Here is a 21,486-nt window from a genome sequence, read left to right as displayed (position 1 = left end):
CTCTCATAATGAACTATGAAATTGATTCTCACAGAATTAATCGAGACGATTGCTGAGTTATAAAAAAAAATTATCGTATTAAACCCGTGATGTGGGGTGTTTTGATGGGTGGTGCCTGTCCAAATGAGGGACCTATTGCTTTAGCCGAGTGTAGGAGAATAAACCTCAATGGGACTTGGTTAAAAGCAGATTGTTTAATTTTCATTCATCGTATAGGCTGTAAAGATTATTTGGACAAGTGTAATAATTATGGCCAAAAAAAGACCATTAAACGCTCTTAACGACTTGGCTCTTTCCGATTATTGCATGCTTTTGCTTCAAGACTTAAGGAGCTATAAATGAAAAAAAGAAAATTGTCTCCTTACGTATATTCCTCTTGTTACTGTTGACATTTTTTGCGTCATTTTTTTTCTAAAATTATTTTCGATCAGCCAAGTTCAATGAAATAAGAAAAACGAGCAATTCATTGTGTGACAGGCTATTTACTTGATTCTTTCGTGTTTTGATCTTCAATTTGTGAGGAAAAAACAAAGTCATAATTTCTGTACTCTCTTTCACATAAATACGAAAGAGAATTTATCTTCTAGCACTTCCAATTATACGCAACACAATTTCCAAAACCACTACTAAACAATAAATTTTAAAATACATTTATACAAAATAAACAGTGAAATTTTTTTCTTAAAATCAAATCAAAACAATTATTCAAGGGAGCATAAAATACTCCCTCCGTCCCAAATTGGATGTTAATTTTTAATATCCGTGCCAATTTCAACTCCTTATATCTTTTAATAATATGGATTTCAAAAAATATGCAATATAAATCTTGTTTAATAGTTCTTGATTAATTCTATCGTACAAAGTTTTCAAACTCATGAAAAACATTCTAGATTGAAAAATGTATAAGTGATGAAAAATGACACGGATTTCAAAAATTGTCATTTTTTTTTAGGAGGAGTAGTAATTTTTATTTGGTGGGCATTTATGTTTCTTCCCGAAAAAATAAAATCCCACTATCAATGCTAACGCTCTTAATCAATTGGAAATCATCTTAAAGGCATTTCCCACCCATCCATCCTGTGGAGTGGCCTAGAACAGATTGAGCAAAACTACCAACACAACTTTAAAACATAGATCCGGATACAACTGCGTCCAGAGATGCACATAGGTCCACGTGAATTGAACGGCTCAGACACTGTTGTGTTTGTAGACTTTTTGGGAAAAGATTTAACAGTCTTCCTATACAGATTTCAATCCACAGCCTCTTACCTGTTTATCACCAAGCATTCCAGAATTTCCACTGAATTTTATGTACTAACAATAGCAGCAGCTTCTTCTTCTTTTTGAAACTGTGTGCTAACAATAGCTAGAATCACATCATCTCTAAAAAAAAGAAGCTGTGTACAACATTTCTAATGTACAACATTAGACTGTGTACAACATTTCTAATGTACAACATTTTTCTTCCCTAAGCACCTCCCTATTATTTAGAGGGTGAGCTAAACAAATGCCTTCAGGCTGTAACAACACGATCAGACACCAGTAATGTACAAGCTAGCTGCAAAAACAATGTCGCGCTTTATTGCATTGGAAGCCAATTCCATCTTCTTGTATAGACCAGAATTACCCATAATTGAAGCAGCGTTCTTGAATTCACGGCATGTCTCGTCTAGTCTTACGATAGTCCTCACTATCAGCCCTTCGGGAACATCCGTAAGTTCACAGATATCTGCGAATGGAGTGCCCTATCACGGGAGAAAGTAGTGTAGCTAAGTCATTTGAGGTACAAGTGATAGGTTCTGATGATGAGCTTTTAAACAAGAGTAAAAACAAAACATAATTCTAAAAAAAAAAGAACCTTTGCCCATTCATAGACCACTTCAACAAGGCCAAACTTAAGATTGTCCCGAGCATACTCCTCGGGGTTAATCTGTACGCCGCGTTGTGCTTGAAGCTCCCCAAGTCTTACGGCAGTTTCATACAATCTTTAAGTGCATGGAGATATGGTATTAGTGTGGAGCAATGCACTAAACCAGACAAAATATGAGCCAATTCATGTAGTACAAGACGCAATACTTAATGTACATTCAGTATCATGTACATATATCTATAGAGTCATTTTTTTTTAACTGTTATAGAAACATAGCTAGTGTCAAAACATTATGCTTTACCAAAGCATAACCAACAACAAACTCAAAAAAGCATTCTCACCTCAAACCTGTGAATCCTATGGGAACCGACCATCTGTAATTTGAATGAAAAATAGGTTGGATCAACACTTATCGTATTGAGCTGAATTTTTCAGGCCCACCCAAAATTTTATTTACAATTATGGAACGGCTCGAATTATCCGTGCGGGACCCGGAATGGGCCCCACATGTCAATCCATGCACCAAATAGTCGGTTCCCATGGCTTTTTCATTACTGGAAATTTTTCCAATTCAAGAATATGACAACCTAAGCCCGGATACTCAAGAGAGTCACCGGCAAGGAGAGACATTTGAAACTCAGAATCGAATTTCTTCAAAGGTTAAGTATAGTGTTGTCTCCCATACAGGCAAGAATAAGATCAAGGTTACCAAAACTGCAGTACAGTTCACGCACCATGTTGTTATAGTGTTGTAAATCCAGATTCACCTTTTAAGGTTGCAGTTACAACCCCTTCAACACTGAGAAATCAAACCAACAAATACGACCAGGGAAAAATAGTTAAAAAATAATTACCTTTGTTTAGCCAGGGAAAGCTTGGAAGTAAGTGTAGGTTCAGACGTATTCTTCTGCTGAAACACAAGGGCAGACATTATCGCCACTGCCTCTTCTGGTTCCAGTTCATCCAGTTGATTCTCAAACAAGCACTCCGTGCATATCAACTCCTCCCCAGAATTCATCTCACAAGCAACTCGCCCTTTGATCTGAACAACCAGGTCAGCATCTACACAGCCAATTTCCTTCAGAACATCTATCTGCAGAAGATGTGAAGAGAGCTTGTTCCTTAGATCATAAGATGATTTACGCCCGAAAACCTGACGCTTCTATGGGAGGTTAATTTAACAACACACCACTGTTTTTGCACCCAATTATTCTCTCTTATTTTCCCTTTTCCTACAGCCAGTTTCATTTTACCTTTCACAATTTCTATTTTATTTTGCTATTTGGTAATTACATTAAGCTGAACTTTCATTCTGCCAGAAAGAAGAGGATGACTTCTGTTGTTTTTAGTGATCTTGTGAATCTAAGAGAAGGGACCACTAAGGAAGGGTCTAGGAGGGAAGATTGTAATACATACTGAGATAGAGACAGAAAACTGGCATTTGGAAAACAAAAGTGGCACATGCTGAGTTATGGCTACTATTGATGTTTCACAAAAAAGAAAAAGAAAAAGGCTGTATGTTGGGCACGTACTCGACCCTGAAAGTCAGGCATCTGCTGAAGTGCTTCATCTGACATTTGAAACTTCAAAGTACTGACTTCTTCTTTATGGCTCTTTATCTCTTTTGCTAGCTTGATGTGCTCCTCCAACTTTACACACCCATGGCACTTATTCTGTGTCATCTTCTGCAATAGGCTATGCCACTTGTAATAAGCTTCCACAAGATCCATGTCTTTCATCTTCAGATCTGCCATGCAACTTCCATTCCATTAGAAAGCTCAACCTTGGAGAAAGTCAAGTTTAACCGGAACATTCAAAGTACTCACAACTCAGGTACACAAATTATGAAGAACTTAATCTACTCTCCACACCCTAACCAAAAGACTTACCCCAACATCCGACACTTCTAACCTGCTTTTTTCTTTTCTTTTTTTTCTTATTCATGAAACTATTTAACCTAAGTATAATTGATATTGGAGCCATAAAAACTGGGTTCTGTGAAGAAGAGAGAATGATGTCAAATAGAATCACTATGGATGACCTAAGACCTAATATGGCCTTACAGAATCCAAGCGCCCAAGGCAGCTCAAATACAGATTTTGAAGATGGGCATGCAACCACACCCCCAACAGAGGCATTATGCCATGCTGCCAAGACATAATACAATTAAACTACCGAATGAAGCTCTATCACACACCCAAATTTCTTCATTTTTTAACTAAAATGAATGGATGGTTATAAAAATGAGGTAGTCCACTGTTTGGGAATAACTTTTATTTTTGAGCTTGGAAGGAGCATACCTTTCACTGGATCCAGGGCTGGAGGGTACTTCCCGTCAGATTTTGAATTCAACAGCTCTGTCACAGTCTTGGAATAAGCAGCACTATTATTATCTTGTAGAAGTCCAATTTGATCCATCTTTATTTTTTTATCACATATAGATAGGATATCTCCATTATCGATTTCTTTAACCTCATAATTTATACCAGCGGCACTACCACGATGAGGGAGTTTTATGTTGACAGTACAAGATCCTTTACGAGAAGAGCCAGAAGAGTAATAGTCATCGTCGATACCACGTTTTGATTTTGGTACCAGCATCTGTAACTCAAAAGTCTTCTTATCTTCCAAACTACCAGTAGTCAAGGAAGCTTGCAAAGTTGATGGTAAATTTGGTGTCAAGACTAAAGCTACTCTTTTAGTATTGGCAGAAGGTGCTTTCGCAATAACTCCAAGCAAGTGATCTTGGGCCTGTCAATTATAAACAAGCAAATCCCCTGAATATAAAGTATTGTGCATTAATAATGTTATTTGGGACAAATGAAGCCTTTAACTCAGGTGCATTGATCTCAATTTAACCAGAAACCAAAAAATAATAGTAATAATAATGCAGAAGAAACTGCTCCCTCAACACCACACACACTTCAAATTTATTTTCAAAAGGATACAAATGCTAAATCATAAGAATAAACAAATCAGAAATAAGAACTCACTGATTGGGATTTCACAACAACAACTGTTCCAGGAATAAGAAATTTTTGGGATGGGGGGGACTGCATGATAGCCTCTGATATCTGGTTGCTATATTTCTCAGCTTCTGAATACATCTCATAGTATTCCTCAATTGCTGGTTCACCCTTTATACATCTACATGCATAAAACCATACTTATTGAACTGTGCAATTACAGTGAAAGGCAAAATGCAGTTCCATGAGATAAGTAGGACTCCACGTCGACTTGAGTATAATACAGTACTCTTTGCCAATATAATATGTGAAATGGTAGTAACAATAAGTACATTATTGGGATGTATAGTTAATGAAGTTTTCCATCTTTGAACTACACAGATTTATGAGGCATTGATTGCTACAGAAGTTGTTATCCCGCAAGACACCACTGGTCCAACATCCTCTTTGATGTCTATAAATTCGACCTACATAACTCTATCCCTACGATAACGGACTAAAATATATAACAACCAAACTACATTTTGACTCGAAAGCTGCAGCATTCTACTTCAGTATCTTTACCAAATTTTAAAGCTAACTAATGCGACTCAATATCTGTACACCCTAAAGACTGTGACTTTACTTTAAAAATTCTTGGTAGCACCAAGCAAGATTTAATTCAAACATAGGATAACCAAACTGTGAGAAAATCCCATGAAAACAAACTGCCAAATAAAGACCATTAAGGCTACATTTTTTGAAGAACTGCACTTTTTGCATTAAGTGGGAAGACTGTAGTAGAATTCTTCAGTGCAGATGATGCAAGTGGCCATCAAGTCCGTGCCACAGCAGTATTCAAGCCAGCATTTATGGCTCCCAGCAGTAAAACCAAGTTAGCCAACACTCATAAGCAAGCAAAACTGCCACATGACTTGTTTGTATAGACCACTCGACCACTTGCATCCAAGGAACTGAACCTGAGTTTTTCCTTCTTTAAGCCCCATGTCGCACACAACATTTGGAGGAAAACCACTTTATAGGCAATCTCGCATTGGTTGGAGCGCGAAATGCCTCACAAAGCACAGAAAGGTTACATTCTAAAATGTACAGCTTAACAACAGACCAAAAGGTTGACCAGCATAACGAGGTCTCTTTAACATACATACTCAATAGCTTTTGTAGGCTGCGCAAGCTTCCGCATTAGAAGTTGTTGTTGCTCTGGGAGTTTCTTCTGAGCATGAAATTCAGCAAAACTTCTTTTCAACATGTCCTCCACCTGTAGTGATTGCCAATCATCAAGGCAAAATTCACTTCCAGGAAAAATTAAACCTGTAGAGATACAGTAATATCCCCAAAGCATGACAACTATGGATTGCTATGGCTCGATCAACTGATAAGGGAGGAAGAAACTATTTATGGCAGAGTGGTAGTGTGTGAACAACATTTAATTATATGAATCGAAGTAGGGCAGTGTTTTGCTTTGCTTGGCAAAGTGTTAATTCGTGGAGACTGGAGGCTATCCCAGCTTCAATGAGCTAGGAAGCAGAAGAGAAGACAGATACTATATAGATGTACAAACCAAGAGAAGAGTAGTTGAACCATGGGATGGCAACACGTCGGGTGGACAAAGGTTCTTTCTAGACAATATTAAAATATTTAAATATTGCAGCATGAATAAGGTCACACTAACTAGCAAAATATACAATGAAATGCTACATAATGAAAGATGTCCAAATTAGGTGAGTTGGGAATCGCTCACCTATTATTTAGGCACAAAGAGCTTTTATGAAAAACGTTTGGATATGATTGACAGAAGAGGGAGGGAGGTGGGAAGAAATGCTAATATTGGATAAAAAATGACAAAGACTCCACCGCTACAACTGAAGCATATTGCCATGCAAAATGCTTTCAAGGATATGCTATGTAAATCGGCAGGGAATGGCTAAGACCAACAGTTGAATAAAGTTTGACATACATCAATTTTACAACATCCAGAGCCCAAATTTACCTTCAATTCTTCAACGCGGAGAAGATGCATGATCATGATGTAGGTCAGTCGAAATTGAGATTCCAGCCTCGTTGCACTGCCAACAATAACATGCTTCAAATCACTCTCTCCTGGAATTTCATCACGGCACATTATGACAACTGTACCAATTTTATCAAGTCCTCTCCTGCCAGCACGACCGGCCATTTGAGTGTATTCTCCAGGAAGTAATTGCCTAAATTCTTTGCCATCAAACTTCCTTAACGTATCGAAAACCACCTGAAATGTGCACATTAAAAAAAAACAATATGATTGGTACGTCATGCAGTGCTGCAATGTTTTCTCCAAACATTAAGCAATTTGAAACCAACTCGATTCAAAAATGTTAAACAACAAATAAAAAGTAGAGTATACAAACAAAAATTCGGGGAGCTAGGCAAATTGATCCAATTAAGGAACCGTAGAAAGAAGCCAATAAATATTTTGACCAAAGTAGATTTAAGAAAAGAATAGAATTAGATCAAAACTAGCACCAAACCCCAAAAGCTAAAGCAGATAAGGATAAAACAACAATTCAAAAATCTATGGACTCAACGAACACATACTTGTAAAAACTAAACCAAACTAAGACGTACGTACCAATCAACTGGGCCCAGCTAATGATTGAATAGAAAATCAGCTAAACCCACAGCGAATCTATTAATTTAAAGCCACAAATTCACCCACGTTTAGTAAGGGGACTTGGCCAACTCACTAGAGCAGATTCAAGAACCAAGATTTCAGGGGCAGCTGTTCAGGCTCAGTATATGGATGCAGTCAGTTTGTAACAGTTTCTCAACCTGAAAATGTGTTGGGGACACTCTAGTCTATGGCATATCCAAAGAACCATAAAGAATAATAACAATTAGAACCAAAAACACTAACCGTCCTAGCCGGAGCATTAACTCCCATTGCAAACGTCTCTGTTGAAAACAAGACCTGCAGAAAGAAAGACAAATGTCAACCAATCTCACCCTCTAAAAAAACCATAACCACCAAACCACATGCTGAAGACCATTGCTATCCAAGAAATATTTTGTTTGCAGCCCCACTTTAAGTTGCTGGCCCATCAGAGACTTTAACATCATTCTGGAAAACCTGATGTGAACTTGGCACAGACAATTCACCTTAATCACACCACGGCAGAAAAGCATCTCAACAACTTCTTTAACGATTGGAAGCAAGCCCGCATGATGTACACCAATCCCTCGACGTAGAAGATTTTGAACTCTGACCACCTGTAGCAAAATAATACGCCTGACTGCAATGATTGGTCAAACTAATGAATCAAACAAATGGGCAACGAACCTGTGGTAGGTTTCTATCAGATCCCTTAAGCCTTGAAAATGCTTTGTCACAGAATACCCGAATTTCACTTTTCTCTGAACTACTTGTGAGATCAATGCCAGTTAAATTATCAGCTGATTTGTCGCACCGATTCTTTGAGAAACAAAATATAACCACCTGAAGTCACGGGACAGTGAGATGCTCAAATTATATCAATAAAAGTATAAAACCACCAACAGAAAGAATTTTCAAGGGACTTCAATTCTGATAGAGGCACTTCTGCCATTAAACTCTAGATTTAGATTGTCATTAAGCCAATTGAGTTTATCCAGAAGTAGGCCCCCATTCCTGACATGAGGAAGGAATGGGAATAAGGGATGACCTTTTCTTAGCGGACATCTTTTCTTGGAGTGAAACCAATTCTATGATAATTCCTATGTCAGCAGAATTCCTGTTGGAAAATTCAACTCGATTCATCCACATTCAAAGCATATTTTTACCACTAACATGAACCCTATGTATGTGTTGACTATTTAAAGCATACTAAATTGCAGTACACCAACAAAGGTGAAGCAATTTATTCTAGTTGTTTCACTAAATATGGAAAAGACACTAAAATCCACATACAGGTAGTAGTGACTTCTTCAAAAGTTTATTGATAAGCAACAACCACAAAGATGCTTCTGATCTCCAGGACCCCCGATTGCTACCACCAGCTTGGTTCCCGCCACCCATACCAGGGAAATTCCCTATCTTGTTAAATCCAGAATGTTTGTTCTGTTTGTCCCGAGAAGAACTTTCACGTTTAGGAGCACGACTCCCTTCATGGCCTGCTGAAACACCAGGATATGTTCCAGTACCACCACTAACTGTAGTCGAATTTTTTTTCTTGTATGTATCCTTGGCAGCTTTCAAACCATGATGCAAGAAGACTTCACTTTCACAAATTTTATAAAGTTCTCCAGAATAAAAGAGGCAATGCTCCAGCGGGACCGGTCTCTTAGTTGTCCTGATTAAAACAAAACAAAAAAAAAAATGGTAGGAAAACTATCAAAAATTATAATGCTCCAAGGGAACTGGTTTTCTTTTGGTTCCCTAATTATTCAATAAAAAATGGCATAAAGCTAATTCTGAAAATGTAACCAAAATAAAAGCACAGTTCCATCCCTGATCAATGCTACATACTAATAAATCCAACACTAGGATCAAAGCGAAGATAAATCCATCAGATGAACCTACATAAGAGAGAATAAGAACAGAACTTTAATTACCACAGCAAGCTACATTACCCGGTTACACGAATTTTCTTTTGTTTTGTTCGACCAATCCAGTCAGCAAATTCCATTGTATTTGGCACCTGCCAAGATGATTGTGAGATTGTTACTAGCAACTACTTGTGTTGGTAACTGAAAAAATGGCAACGAAAGTACTCCTACCATATCAGTCACATGCAAGCACAAAATAAATCGTGAGGGGGCAGTAAAACTTATTATCACCCATCACCTAATAAAAAATCACATAAGGCAAGAAATGTATAATTACCTTCACAAGTTCACATTAGTAGTCACATTCAAGTGGACGGAAGTTTCATTAGTAGTCACATTCAAGTGGACGGAAGTTTCAGCGAAACTTCAAAAGAAAACCATAGAGACAGAGAATATTATTGTCTTAAATCTTTAGGAAACAATGTTGTCAAAGTCTTCAAAATAACAGACAAAAGGAACCAAAAAACTACTCAATTGATTGACTCCAGTTGATACTTTACAGGCTGCTTTATAAGCCCCAAAATAGTTCACCGAATCACTTCACCTCTTATCTGATCCTTTATGCATAGTAGGTTCTGTTGGAGCTTGTCCCACAGGTTAATTATATCTTCTCCAAAACTAGTATATGAGCCTGGGTGGCCTCTCCACTCATTGCCAATTGGTCTTGAGTTGGATACGTTAACATGGTATCAGAGCTAGGGTTTTGGCGAATTTGTTCCCCCTTATTTGTGCCATAAGTGCATCGTTATTTGTTGTGATCCACGTGTTATGGATCCTTTGTTTACCTCTCCACGGGCGAGTTGGGGGTCGCACGTGTGGGAGAGTGTTGGAGTTTGTCCCACCGGTTAATTATCTTCTCCAACTAGTATATGAGCCTGGGTGGCCACTCCACTCATTGCCAATTGGTCTTGAGTTGGATGCGTTAATAGGTTCCACTATTTAAAGACATGATTCTTATATGTACACATGGTGTTTGTGTGTGAATACAATTAGGACGTGAAACAACCAGCGAAATGAATCCCTAATACTCAAAACAAAGTGGTTTTTTATTAGAATAATAAACTTTCCAACAGAACACAAAGAGAGATATGGATAGGTTAGTCGTACATTGAAAAGGCAAGATCAACAAGTATTCATAAGCAGTTATTAGAAGGTAGGATGCAATCCCACATCTACGTGAAGTTATAAATAAGAAATCACACAGCTGATTGAATGTCGGTTACAATTTCCATCCCCATCATTCGCATTGGCCATTGAAATCCAGGTTTCTAGTGGTCAATTTGGGAATTTCATGTGCGAAGTGGGTTTCAGGGAGATAGGACAAAAGCGGCCACCAGCTGCTTCCTCCGTGCTTTTATATATAGTATAACTATATAAATATAAATAAAAGACACATCAATAAGCACTTACCGTGGCTGAAAGAAGGATAATATTGATATGCCTTGGAAGCATGATAATAACTTCTTCCCAAACAACACCCCTTTCCACATCATTAACATAATGCACTTCATCAAATATTACCTGCCATGCATGGAAAAGTAACCAAAAATATCTTAGAAATCCCAACAAGGAAAATAAGAGCTGTAATTGTAATGAAAGAAGGAAACCAACAGTAAGGGCAATCATAATCCAAAAGAAAACAAACCCCTTACCCACTCAATGTCACGTATGATGTCAGCACCCCTATAAAGCATTGACCGCAGTATCTCAGTGGTCATGATGAGACAAGAAGCCTCTGGCCTCAAGCTTACATCCCCAGTGAGAAGGCCAACGTCAAATTTCCCACAAAAATCCCTGTATTTTTGGTTGCTAATGGTTTTAATCGGAGCAGTATACACAGCTCTCGTACAGTGCTGCAGACATAAGTATTACTTTCAAAGTCTCAGCACAAAAGCACCATAACAATGAACAACAAGATTGAATACAGCATATGGAGACCATTTAATTCGGGAAATCAGAAATGAATATGCTTCAGAGGGTTCATATGAAGACAGAAAGACATGACCAAATACAATTTAGACAGAGAACTCATACTTTTGATGCCAAAGCAAATGCATACTCTGCAACAACTGTCTTCCCAGCAGATGTGTGAGCTGCCACAAAAACAGAGTCCGCTTTTTCAAGATAATAAATAGCCTGTACAATAAGGCAAAAAAGGCAACTTTGAGTTGAGATGCAAATCAAAAGTTTGGCAGCATGTCATCAGAACAAATAACAAAACCCAAATATGGCATTGAATCGAAGGACTTTGACTTTAATGAGAAATTACATCGACTAGAACAACAGAGCATACTATTGCAAGTTCCAACCTATTTCACATGGACTCCTATCCATATCATGTGCCTGCATCTCGACACTTTGGTACAGGTACAGGATACCTACCGGTACATGCATCAGACATTCATGCACCAAAACATGTATATGAATCAAGACATAGAACTCTCGTAGCATGTGTGAAATGCTTTATTTCGTCTTTCAATAACTTAGATCTAAGAAAATAAACAAATAAGGAAAGTTTGGCATGTCTTCGATGTACTTGGAGACATGATTGAGATGAGTTGAATGCTTAGACATGTTACCGTGCCCGACACCTGTCCCTGGTCCATGTAACACAGACCACAAGAATAATAAGACTATTATTCAGGGGAGGATTGGAAAACATGAATTATGTATTTAAGAAGAGAACATGTGGGATCCACTGAATAATAAATGAAATCATATGTACCAGTTGATCAGTAATAGTATGTCTGGTTATAGTGAGATAAAGGGAGAATAATTATTTCTGACTACTGCATGAGGTAGATAATCCCGAGAGGAGGGGACTATCTAATACCACCTCCTCCCATGGTATTAGGTAGCCCCATATACGGTAGACTAAGGGGGTGTTTGGGAGCTGGATTTTCACATTTGGGACGTTCTGTTTTGGGGTTCTGGGTGTTTGGGATAAATTGCTGACCACATTCTTGAAATTCTCAGATAGAAGCACAATGCCAGAATCAGTTCTGGAGGAGCTTTCGCATTCTCATATCGGATTCTCCTTTTAAGACTACTTTACCCGTAGCAATTTCAAAAAATTACTACCCTTTGTAATAATTAACATATCCTAGGCAATGGAAACATGGTCAAAAAACACTTCAGATTATACCTACAAACATTACTCTGTGGCAAAACTGTTCTGCACATATCATCCAAACCCTTCCATGTATTCCTAATCTATTCTTATCATATTCTAAAATCTACAATTCACAAACTAAACTCAATTGGCTCCCAAACACCCCCAAAGTGGTTAAACAATCCATTCTTCTCTAATCCCCTTTAATGCTCGATGCAACAAGCTTGAGTCTGAAAGCAATGGGAAAACTTGTGGCCATTGTGCTTGCCAAAGCTCTTATCCCACTCCTTTAGTCCTGGAATCAAACATGCCCCGCACAGAAGCTAAGTATTAAAGGACTTTATACTACATATCAATTCAAAGAACTAACATACAGAGAATGAATATCAGAGCCAGTTAAAAATTCCAAGAAGAAAAAAGATATCCCAAAGAACAGAGGAGGAACAAAGAATAATGTAAAAATAAAGAATACTGTATAAATAACAATGAAGTGAATGATGTCCTGCACAAAAGCAAAGCAATTAGTAAGAAAGGACAGCATTGAAATTCTTTTCCATTGAATTCAGCTAATAACTTATTTTAACAAATGAAGCCCCCAAAATGCATGCCGTAGACTAAACTGAGAGAGTATTTCCAGTGCTCCAAAACTTTGTGCAAAACTATGGCGACATAAATCATGGGATAATAAGTACCTCCTTCTGGAATTTGTCCAGTTCAAAGGGAAATTCAAGTGCCATGTCTGGAACAAGTTCATGAAAATGCTCTGCAATCTCTTCACCGCCTTCTCTCACAGCCCAGGCCTGCACATAAAAGCAATCATTTACCAATATCATGGAGAGATATGGACTGCAAACAACACAAGAAGTTATACCGACCTCTTTATGCTCCAAACCACCACTATCACCGGTTCTGTGCAATATCGAAATCGACCCTACTGATTCAACTGACAAAATCTCATCCAAAATCGATGATTCAGGGACAAAAACACCACCAGGCACTGTATCCATATTAACTTCAGCTTCCAACTCAACGGACTCCGACTTAACAATTTCGTCATCGACTTCAGCTTCTTCTGACTCTGACACATGACCTTTACCCAAAAAAACATAGTTTAATCCCCAAATAAATACTAAACAAAAAGACAAAGAAAATGAATTTCCATTAGCAAGTCAACATAGCTAAAGAAAAATGAGAAGGAAAAAAGAAGAAGATCCACATAATATGCAAAAATAAGAGAGAAAAGAATATATCTAAAAGGAAAAGTTTCTTATCCCTAATCTAGGGTAGAGAGTTCTAAGGACGTTCTCCACAGAGTCCAATAAACCAGCCTTGCTAAATGAGGTGAGTGCCATATTTTTAATGCATTCTGCAACAATAGGCACGATGTTTCAAGACAGGAATGTATATTATGTGAAGTCAAACTCTTATGCTTCCTAGATATCAGTCATCAGTATACAACCTGAACATTGTAAAAAATCAAAGTTTAATAATCCTTTTCTCTAGTTTGAAATAACTACGATTGATTCCAACGGTTTATTTTCACGACAAATCCCAACAATTGTGAGCAATTTTAGCAATCAAACCCAAATTTCTAATTAGTACTTTGATGCATGGAATCCACTATTCAAACAATTAGTCGCCGCATAACAAACTTATGTACCTAAAGAAGAAATGTTCACTAATGCAACGAACAATGACATTCTCCGGGAGTGAGCTTTCGGTTATGTACTGTCATTGTTCAGGTCAAAGTTAATCTTCAGTTTATAAACTTTCTAGGTTTAATATGTCTGAATTGTTTGATGTTTGAATAGGTTTTTAGGTATCAATGGTACTTCAGTGATATTAAAAAGACTTGGGCTATATTTGGATGACCGGAATCTTCGGTAGGAATACGAATAGGAAGGTATACATTACCTGAAGTAAATTCATTCCGGCGTTTGGATTAATCCAGTAAGCTTATGCTGGAATCAAATATTTTAGAATTTATTAACGTCAATATTTCCTTTTTTCATTGATTGAGCCAAGAATCTAAAATTCTCATGGGGTAAGATAGGGATCAAATTTTCACTCAATCTGGTGATGTGCTGGTTGGATGCGTCATCATGAATCACAATCTCATTCCTGTCTCTTCCAAACGTGGGAACCCTGAAAGCATGGCATCATATTTCTATTGTTGTCCCTTCCAAATGTAGGAATCATGGAAGTATGGTATCACATTCCCATTCCTCCTCAAGATTTCTGCTATCTAAACTGAGCCTAGTGTAAGACAGGCAACAAACCTGGTCTGTCCTGGAAGTACTATATCCATTGTTCCAAATAAATAGTTCATAGATAAAGCCAAGTTGTCCGAAACTTATTACAGCTCTTTGCAATATTTTATTCATAAACAAAAGGTTCGAGCTCTTTGCACATGATAACAAAATCTTAAATACGTGATCAAGAATATCAGAGCTTAGATCATACAGAGCCTCACCCACAAACTCTGTCACATCCTCTTCCCATGCTTTCTTAAATAAGTCATCAAACTGAACATATAACTCATTCTGCAAAGATTGAAAACATATAAAAGTTAATCAACAAGCGATGGAACCATTAAAATTTGTCGGAGAAGTGTTGCATAAGCAAATGCACTAGTGTGGGTGTAGATACTTCACAAAAGTAGCACTCACAAGATCTAGGTGTATACATAAGCAAATGATTCAGAAATAGGTATATGTATAAATGCCTTTATATGACAAAAAGAACATAACTCCACTGCAAATGCTGACCTGTTTTTCAACAGATGTGCTCTTGATTACAGTTTGATCCTTGTAAACATTCCATGAGTATGAACATGCCTTTAAAATTTCAAAGACGGAAAACCATCATAAAGTGTTCCAAGGTAAGAAAAGTGATGACAAATATTTGTTGAGATGAGACTGATCAAGTAAATTTGCCTTGAGATCACCAAGATCCAGTCCTTGTTTAAAGCTAGGAGGAATTGTTTGAGGAGGACCGCCATTAATCACCTCCCATACCCATTGACCATTAGAAGCACCAACAGGAATCCTTTCTGATGCTTGGGAATTATCCAAACCGCCAGGACGAAAAGGGCGTTTATTGATGCTTCCCTTTACGAAATCCTTTGCGGGTCCTGCCATGCGTGGCAAACCGCCAGAATCTTCAGCTTCTACCATAAGTTCAGAAAGCTCCACCTACAGCATTACAATTTTGGACAAAACTTCCATAATGAAATCACGTGTGAGCTTGATTTTGCGTCTTCAGCTAAGACAGAGCATTTATGCAGAAGAACAAGCACAAAAGGAATGCAAGCAATAAATACCTGCACTGAACTGGGTTCCCATTCTCCTTGCTCCGACTCCTTCTTTCGGCGTCGAAAAGGTAACTCCCACGTGGGAACTACAACAGACCGTGGCAATGATGGCTCGAGGGGAATTTTTGCTTTACTGAACCAGTCAAATTCCCACTGCTTACCAGCCTTTTCAGGAGAAAACTCATCAGCGTCCAATCTTGGAAAGAGATAGTTCTCCTCTATATACTCTTTTATTGATTCGGGTGTTTCCCGGGCAAATGCAGGCAGCTGAAGAGATGATCAAATATCACTAGAAACATTAACTTGTGGAGCATTTTGTACCTAAATGGTGGTGTAAGTAACTATTCAACAATGGCAGGGTAAAAGGAAAATATATTCTTCTCTACTGAGAATCATATGTATGATTCTCGCATCTTTTCTATTAGATAAGATACTTCTCATCACTTTCACAGAACAGACACCTCTCAATATTGAACTAATAGCTTCTAGACAACCGATTCTACATGAGAAAGGGGAAAGTTTGGGTCACGATATACAAGAAAGGAAAAGTCTGAAGACTCTTGACCGAAAAGAGTAAAAAGACGTGAACGCACGCACTAAAGGCAGCTGGAAGAAGAGGGGTGATGGGAATGAGGCAGCCGGGAACATCAATCTTTTGTTAGATTTCATAGAATGTACATTAATTCACCGAGTGACAATTATAGTATACTCATGCAAATCTCTATGTGAGAATTATTAAACATAGAGTCCATGATCCATCATCAGGGAAAGCAAACTTCAAAGTTTAGCTTGCAACTTCATTGGTCCCCTTTCCTAACAATCAAAAATTTAAGGACAACTGCCAATTTATTGTGCTACTAGACAAATGGTTCAAAATAACCTAGATTCAAGTTTAAACATAAGCATAATCAACCAGCCACATTCTTCAAGTGCATTCATTTTTTTCCCCTGTAAGGATTGTAAGGTTATTCCCGGAGAGTGTCTAGTGGCACAGCATAAACTTTTGGTGTTAGATATTAGTCTCAAGGGGAATATTCGAAGGAGGAAGGAAACTAGATGCCCACGAACTAAATGGTAGGGCCTAAGAGGGAAGAAACTGGAGGTATTCAAGGAAAGAATGTTTCAAGAAGTACAGTGGAGAGTAGAAGGAGATAGTGACAATATGTGGAATACCATAGCTTACGGTATTAGAAGAATATTGAGAGAAGTTCTCGGGGAGTCGAAGGGAAAATGTCCAATTTCTAAGGAGACATGGTGGTGGAATGACGAGGTTCAAACCAAGGTAAAAGCCTAGAAGGAATGCTTTAAAAAGTGGCCAAAGGACCGGAATGAGGAAAATTTTTAGGGTTATAAGCAAGCTAGCAAGGAAGCTAAGAAAGCTGTTAGGGATGCTAAGTTGAAAGCCTATGAGAATTTCTACGCTAGACTCGATAGTAAAGATGGAGAAAAGGTTATTTATAAACTTGCCAAGTTGCGAGAAAGGAGAGCTAAAGACGTTTCTCAAGTCAAGTGTATAAAAGATATTGATTCGGTGGTGTTGGTAAAAGACGAAGCATGAAGGAGGCTTTGGTGGGGAGGAAGAGTATGTACCTGGTGAGAATATAGAATATAAATTTTATCGGAGAATACAAAAGTTCGAAATGGCCAAAGCTTTGAAAAGGATGAAACCAGGTAAGGCCTTAGGATCAGATGATATCCCTATTGAAGTGTGGAAAAGTCTAGGTGACCTGGGGGTGACTTGGTTAATGAAGTTGTTTAACAAAATTATTATGACGAGGAAGATGCCCGACGAATGGAGAAGGAGCACTCTAGTACCTATCTATAAGAATAAAGGGGATATCCAAAGCTGCAACAACTATAGAGGTATTAAATTGATGAGTTATACGATGAAGTTGTGAAAAAGAGTTATTGAGCATCGCTTGATGATGGTGACTACGGTGTCAGAAAAACAGTTTGGGTTCATGCCTGGAAGATCAACCATGGAAGCTATCTACTTATTAAGGAGAATGGTAGAAAAACATAGAGCAAAGAAGAAGGATCTCCAAATGGTTTTCATAGATTTAGAAAAGGCTTATGATAGGGTGCCTAGAGACATCATATGGTGGGTTCTGGAGAGAAAGGGAGTGACCAAAGGGTATATCGAGGTGATTAGAGACATGTACGAATGTGCCGTCACTACCATTCGATCACCAGTAAGGGAAACGAGTGAATTCCCAATCACTATAGGATTTCATCAAGGGTCAGCCCTGAGCCCGTACCTTTTTGCCTTAGTTATGGATGAATTGACTAGACAATTTCAGGAGGACATCCCATGGTGTATGATGTTTGCAGATGACATTGTCCTCGTAAATGAGACCGCTAGAGGTGTTAATACGAAACTAGAAATTTGGAGGGAAACATTAGAGTCAAAGGGTTTTCGAATAAGTAGGAGTAAAACTGAGTATATGGTGTGCAAGTTTAGTGGTACCAGCAGTGCGCACGAAGAAATAGTGATGATCCAAGACCGGGAGATATCTAAGAGTGATCATTTTAGATACTTAGGATCACTCGTTAGTAGAGATGGAGAGATTGCCGAGGATGTGACCCATAGGATTCAAGTGGAGTGGCTCAAGTGGAGGAGCGCTACTGGTGTATTGTGTGACAAGAGAGTACCCATAAAATTGAAGGGAAAATTCTATGGAACTGTCATTAGACCAGCGATACTTTACGGAACAAAATGCTGGCCTATTAAGAAACAACAGGTGAACAAGATGAGTGTAGCAGAAATGAGAATGTTGAGGTGAATGTGTGGTAAGACTAGAAGAGACAGGATTAGAAATGAAAAGGTTCGTGAGATGGTAGGTGTAGCACCCATAGAAGAAAAGTTAAGGGAAAATAGGCTAAGATGGTTTGGGCATGTACCGTAGACAAGGAGATGCAGTAGTTAAGAAAGCAAATATGATAGCTTTGGGTAGCAATGCTACGAGGAGGGGTAGACCTAAATTGACATTAGATGCTGTGGTACGCAACGATATGAATATAGTAGGTTTGTGTGAACAAATGGCTCTTGACAGAGCTCAATGGAGGAAAAGGATTCATGTAGCCGACCCCAAGTGATTGGGACTTAAGATTCGGTTTGGTTTGGTTTGTTGTTGTTTGGTTCACTGGAATGAAGATTGAAATGGAATGGCCGCTTGGAATTCTCATGCCAACTTTTGGTTTACAGGAAATTATGGAATATGCATTACTAACAGAATCATCAATCGCCAACTTAGGTGAATGGTCAGTCGATTGGGATAGGAAGTAAGGCTCCGTTCCGAAAACCTTCTTAAAAAATAAGTACTTATTTTTGAACTTCTCATTCAAAAATAAGAAGGGTCATTCCACAAAATCCAAATAAAATGTTCCTTTCACATTTTCAAACTCAAAAATAATGTAAATGAAAAAAAAAATTCAAATTTTTTTGCACCGTATTAAAGATCTCAATGAGATCTATCAAACAAGATCCATAGTGATAAAAAAATTATTTGCGTAAACACATGATTTTTGAGCTTGAAGTTGCCTTATACAAAAAATAAGACTGTTGCTATGAGAATGGGCGCCGGCAGGGGAAAATCGTACCGACGGCCGCGTCGGACCGTCTCCGGCCACCGGACGGCCGATCCAAGCCGTCCAAAAATTCTAAAAAACAAAACCAAGGGGGCTAACTTAGGAATTAACCGCATCTGAGGTGTGTAGGGTGCTCGGATCAAGCACCCTCACACCTCGGATGCCGTTGATTCCTGCGTTGGCCCCCTCGGTTTTTTTTTTAGAATTTTTGGACGGCTCAGATCAGCCATCTGGTGGTCGGAGACGGCCCGGCGCGGCCGTCGGTACGATTTCCCTCCCCGGCCGGTCGGTACCTATATAAATTCTTCCAAAATAAGTACCAATCTTCTTATTTTCCGGAACAACGCTTCTTATTAGATAAAAAATAAGTTCTTATTTCGATTCCGGAACGGGCCCTAAATATCATTCCATTCCTTCCCAAAATCATTCTAGCGATCCGAGCACTACCATATTTGTTTTACCTAAATAATCACATTAACCAGGGATAATAAAAACCAACCATATTGGGCCCAGTGAGACAGTAAACGGCTAATGCTTGATTAAATACCCAACTATCCCCAACCAAAGTAAAAGAAAATAAGAAACTCAATTGATCAACGGGTAAAACCCTAAACCCACAAACCTAATCAAAATTCAACAAAACAATAACGGGTAACCAAACGATACAATACATGCATGTGCTGCGTACAAAGACTGTATCATAGAGAGAGATGAAACACTGACTGGTATGAAGTCAGGTAGATGGTGGAGGGGACCGGGGCGCTCGACGGGCGGGAGGGGTTCGACCCGTAAGTGGCCGCTGTGTCCGGAGAACCCGACCCGAAAGGCGAGCTCCTTTGCCGCGACGATTCGATCCATCGGAATCCTCTGCTTCTACGGCCAAGCCGTTTTGCGACTCGTACTTTTTCTCCCACTTTGAACTTGTGGAGACGTTCGTTTTCCGCGGGTTAGAGTGGGGAATGTGTTCTAGTTCTCGCTGCTCCAGAGGCAAAGAGGGTTTTGCGGTGTCGGGCGGTGGAAGATAAACTAGGGCAGTAGTTGCTTCTTCCAAGTGTAGTCTAGCATGTGTTGCGTAACCGGATCCTGGTTATGTATGCTGCTTAAAAGGTAATGTGTCTTGCTCTGTTCTTTTGCCCTTTAACTTAAATTTAGAAATTTTGTTCTTATTTAATTTTTTTTTATTTGTTGATTTTGCAGTAAACTTTTGTAGGTTATTGATTCGTCTCAACGAGAAGAATCGAAAAAGTAAAAAAAATTACTTTTATCCAAGTATTTTGATAAATAACCATTTTTTAGCAAGAAAATTCACTTTTTGCTCTAAAAAATGGCTATTTCTCAAAATACTTGGATAAAAGTAAAAAAATTACTTTTCTTATTCCTCTCGTCAAAATAAATCAATAACCTACAAAAATTTGGCGCAAAACCAACAAATGCAAAAAAAATTAAATAAAGACAATTTTCATATTTAAGTTAATTTTAAGTTGCGTTAAAAAGCTGTTATTTCTCAAAATATACTTAGGTAAAAGTAAAAAAAAAAACTTTTCTGATTCATCTTGTAGAAACGACGAATCAATAACCTACAAAAATTTGGCGCAAAACCAACAAATGCAATAAAATTTCAAATAAAAACAAAATTTTAAAATTTAAATTAAGTTTAAGTTAGTGGCAAAAGAATGGAGAAGTGTAGAAATTAGGAAACGGTAAAATCTGTGGTCCCGAAATATTTCATCCAAGATAGTAGTTTCGAGAGTGAAATCTAATGATTGCGATATGACCAAAACATTGTGAAGTGAATTAACTATTGAGTTCTCCAAACGGGGACATTTTTTGGAGAAAATTTTCGTTGACCGTAGCATACTAGCATTGCTCATTGGGAAAATAAACACTGTGATATTGGAATACAAGTGTTGTGCTTGTTCAATGCACGGAATTTGGGAAAAAAAAAACACAAATATGAGAAATCTTGTTGAAAGAATAATATCAATGTCTAGCGCTGACGTCAATTATAATAAGTTGTTTTATCCTCTCTTTCTCTTTTTTATAGCAATTGTAGTGGTGTATTCAATACTCTCAAATA

General features: G+C 38.1%; 1 protein-coding gene across 1 annotated transcript; it reads right to left on the bottom strand.

The window, feature by feature from the left end:
* Nucleotides 1-1,212: 1,212 nt before the first annotated feature.
* On the bottom strand, nt 1,213-20,484 carry LOC131314364 (DExH-box ATP-dependent RNA helicase DExH11). The gene is made up of 24 exons (XM_058342952.1): nt 20,133-20,484; nt 15,831-16,088; nt 15,445-15,702; nt 15,277-15,345; nt 14,982-15,051; nt 13,384-13,598; nt 13,201-13,308; nt 11,431-11,532; nt 11,049-11,249; nt 10,807-10,917; nt 9,421-9,488; nt 8,759-9,140; nt 8,153-8,308; nt 7,972-8,082; nt 7,730-7,783; nt 6,827-7,084; nt 5,985-6,094; nt 4,864-5,017; nt 4,171-4,621; nt 3,403-3,617; nt 2,725-2,963; nt 1,859-1,985; nt 1,434-1,745; nt 1,213-1,387 (listed from the first exon to the last, which is right to left on the bottom strand). The coding sequence occupies exons 1-23, from the start codon at nt 20,265-20,267 to the stop codon at nt 1,533-1,535; spliced, it is 4,065 nt and encodes a 1,354-aa protein (XP_058198935.1). The 5' UTR covers nt 20,268-20,484; the 3' UTR covers nt 1,213-1,387; nt 1,434-1,532.
* Nucleotides 20,485-21,486: the final 1,002 nt, after the last annotated feature.

The sequence above is a fragment of the Rhododendron vialii genome, chromosome 13a, assembly GCF_030253575.1.
Source record: "Rhododendron vialii isolate Sample 1 chromosome 13a, ASM3025357v1".
Taxonomy (NCBI): Eukaryota; Viridiplantae; Streptophyta; class Magnoliopsida; order Ericales; family Ericaceae; genus Rhododendron; species Rhododendron vialii.
Note: the sequence above shows the minus strand (reverse complement) of the source record. Positions and strands in the feature narration are given on the sequence as shown.

Excerpts from the sequence above, each read along its gene's own strand:
- LOC131314364 (XM_058342952.1), bottom strand. The coding sequence starts at position 20,267 with ATGGATCGAATCGTCGCGGCAAAGGAGCTCGCCTTTCGGGTCGGGTTC. Across the intron at positions 15,703-15,830 it reads GGGAACCCAGTTCAGTGCAG|GTGGAGCTTTCTGAACTTAT; the intron begins GTATTTATTGCT and ends GTAATGCTGTAG. Across the intron at positions 6,095-6,826 it reads TCCGCGTTGAAGAATTGAAG|GTGGAGGACATGTTGAAAAG; the intron begins GTAAATTTGGGC and ends CAATCACTACAG.